The sequence below is a fragment of the Miscanthus floridulus genome, chromosome 12 (assembly GCF_019320115.1).
Source record: "Miscanthus floridulus cultivar M001 chromosome 12, ASM1932011v1, whole genome shotgun sequence".
Lineage (NCBI taxonomy): Eukaryota > Viridiplantae > Streptophyta > Magnoliopsida > Poales > Poaceae > Miscanthus > Miscanthus floridulus.
The window spans coordinates 44,763,727-44,766,310 of record NC_089591.1 but is presented as its reverse complement, the minus strand read 5'-3'; the positions used below and the strand labels follow the sequence as shown (position 1 = coordinate 44,766,310).

At 40.7% G+C, this 2,584-nt stretch overlaps 1 protein-coding gene across 1 annotated transcript; it reads right to left on the bottom strand.

The window, feature by feature from the left end:
* Positions 1-1,021: 1,021 nt before the first annotated feature.
* LOC136497758 (abscisic stress-ripening protein 3-like) lies at positions 1,022-1,846 on the bottom strand. The gene is made up of 2 exons (XM_066493614.1): positions 1,564-1,846; positions 1,022-1,463 (listed from the first exon to the last, which is right to left on the bottom strand). Exons 1-2 carry the CDS (start codon positions 1,714-1,716, stop codon positions 1,311-1,313), a joined length of 306 nt encoding a protein of 101 aa, XP_066349711.1. The 5' UTR covers positions 1,717-1,846; the 3' UTR covers positions 1,022-1,310.
* Positions 1,847-2,584: the final 738 nt, after the last annotated feature.

Here is a 2,584-nt window from a genome sequence, read left to right as displayed (position 1 = left end):
TCCAATTTTATCAAACATAAATTTACAAAAACGAAATTAATAAAAAAATCAAACCCTAGATCTAGATCACATGCACATGAAACATCCATAAAACTAACTAATGGTTCACTAAAATCAAGAAATATGGACCAAATAAGGGTATGATCTTGTTCCCTTCCCTAATTTACCCTAGTACATTTAAAAGTTGGGTCTAATTTGCTCATAAATAGCTCAAGCACCATAGAAGAGAGAGAAAAACAAAACTCTAATTATTCACTAATCAACCATTAAAACTTCAAAAAAAAGTGTGGAATAGCATTTTCTTACCTTCTACAACCTCTCCACCAAAGGATTTGAGACCAAAACCTTCCCCCCTTAGTAGAGCAATTTTTGGGAGGTGCTCAAGCCCTCCCCAACTTTCTTTCACGGGTTGGAGTGAATGACCCGAGGAGGAAGAAGGTGCTGCTTCACTTTTATATGGGGATCATTTGTAGGGGCGGCTGGTGATTGAGCCGCCCCTACAAATAGAAGCTATAAATACGGGCCATTTTTAGGGGCGGCTCAATCACCAGCCGCCCCTAAAAATACCATTTCTAGAGGCGGCTGGTGATTGAGCCGCCCCTAAAAATCATACTCCATTTGTAGGGGCGGCTCGTATCACCAGCCGCCCCTGCTGTTCCATTTGTAGAGGCGGCTGGTGTCTGGGCACCCGAGCACGCCACTATAGGGGCGGCTCTATCTCCAGCCGCCCCTACAAAAAAATTGAACCGTTGCTACAAATCGTTTTCTATGTAGTGGATATACTATAGAATATATTTTTATAATATGCTTATTTTATGTCATAAATATTCCGTAGGATAAGTACAACCTAAACACTATGCTATGCATAAATGTTTCGCAGGGTAAGTCAAACTTAAAAAAGTTTAACTGGCACGGATTCTACAAAATGATTTATTTGAGGACAGATGCAGTATTTCTCAGTGTGTGGTTTATTTAGTTAAAGACAAAGCAAATCAGGGCAGGGTGGACTTCTTAAATCAGTTTATAAACACACGTAAATTCACATTATTCGAGTATAGATCAGAACATCTCTCGATACAAAAAAATAAAAAAATAATAAAAAGGATATATGCGCGCGCAGACGCGCGCACACACGCACTTATTCAACGCTAGATTTGTACTTGATACAAGAACGCCGAGGATCAACGGTTCCTACGTGCAAATATCGGTAGCCCAAATCAAGACCTGGCGCACACACGAGTTGAAAGAACAAATCAAGCAGCAGCCGCGACGATTTGCTGCTTCGGTTCAGGCTGTTGATCGATGATCAATCAGTTGTGGCCGTGCTTCTTGGCGTCCTTCTTCTCGTGGTGCTCGTGGAAGGCGAACCCAGCGGAGCCCACGGCGGCGACGGCAGCCACCTCCTCCTTGATCCGGTGGCCGTGCTCGTTCTCCGGGTCCTTCTTGGCCTTGTGCTTCTCATGCTGCAGTCACATACACAGGAACACATCGACGCATACCAGATCAAGAGCTGAATCATGCATCGATCAGGCGATCAATAAAGAAGTTGGATTTTGTTCTCACCAGAGCATATGCGCCGGCAGCAATGGCGCCGAGCTCGCCGAGCTGCTCCATGTGCTTGTGGTGCTTCTCCTTCTTCTCGTAGTCGACCTCGCCGGAGCTCTCCTCCTCCTTGCGGTGGTGGAACAGGTGGTGGTGGTGCTTCTCCTCAGCCATGGCTCGTCAAATGTTTCTCCGTGAGCTTGTCAAGTCAATGGAGCTAGAGATGACTTATTTGGATGAAGGAACCGTGGTGCCTAATGATCAGCATTTATAGGGGTGGAGTGGATGCTGCAATGGAACAACTGGCCTGCCAACTGTTCATCGTTCGGCCAGCGCGGTCTGAGGGAATGTTAGGTAGCATACTCTACTATTCGTGTGAATTATTGGGCTGGAAATATTTGAAGACTTTTAGTTTATTAAATCCCCGCGTTATAATGAGCACAACATCGTCTAACCACTTTTAAGGGTCATTAGAGGCGAAAGGCATATAGCTTTGTTTATGCACTTAGATATACACGGTATCTAGATACGTAATAAAATCAAAGTATCTACCAAAGCAAAAACATCTTATAATTTAGAAAGGAGGAAGTACATAAAGGAATAAAAGTTTTTGGAGATTTTTGTTGGAGCTTTCTGCTGAATTTCAAAATAAAAGTTTGAGGAAACCTGTGCTCGAAAGTTTTTCGATGTTATGAGGAAACTTCATGAATTCAAGTAATTGTTTCCACGAGTTGTAATTAAGTTTTTTTTCAATTTTTTAATTACTTTGAATTATTGCCCACATATAGTTAAATTGACCATTCAATTGTTGTACGAATCATTTATATTCTAGTCTCTATGTTTAAAATTATAGTTCACCTTACCTTTGTTTTAAGTAAAACTTAAATTTATAGAAAAATGTATCAACATATGTATAATTATATAATTCACCAAATATGTCTTGATAGCTAGTGGATTTATTTGAGGTTTTACATATTAAATATTTTTCTATTAAATTTTGTTTAAAAAAATAAGAGCGATTGAGAAGAACTAAAAACATAAT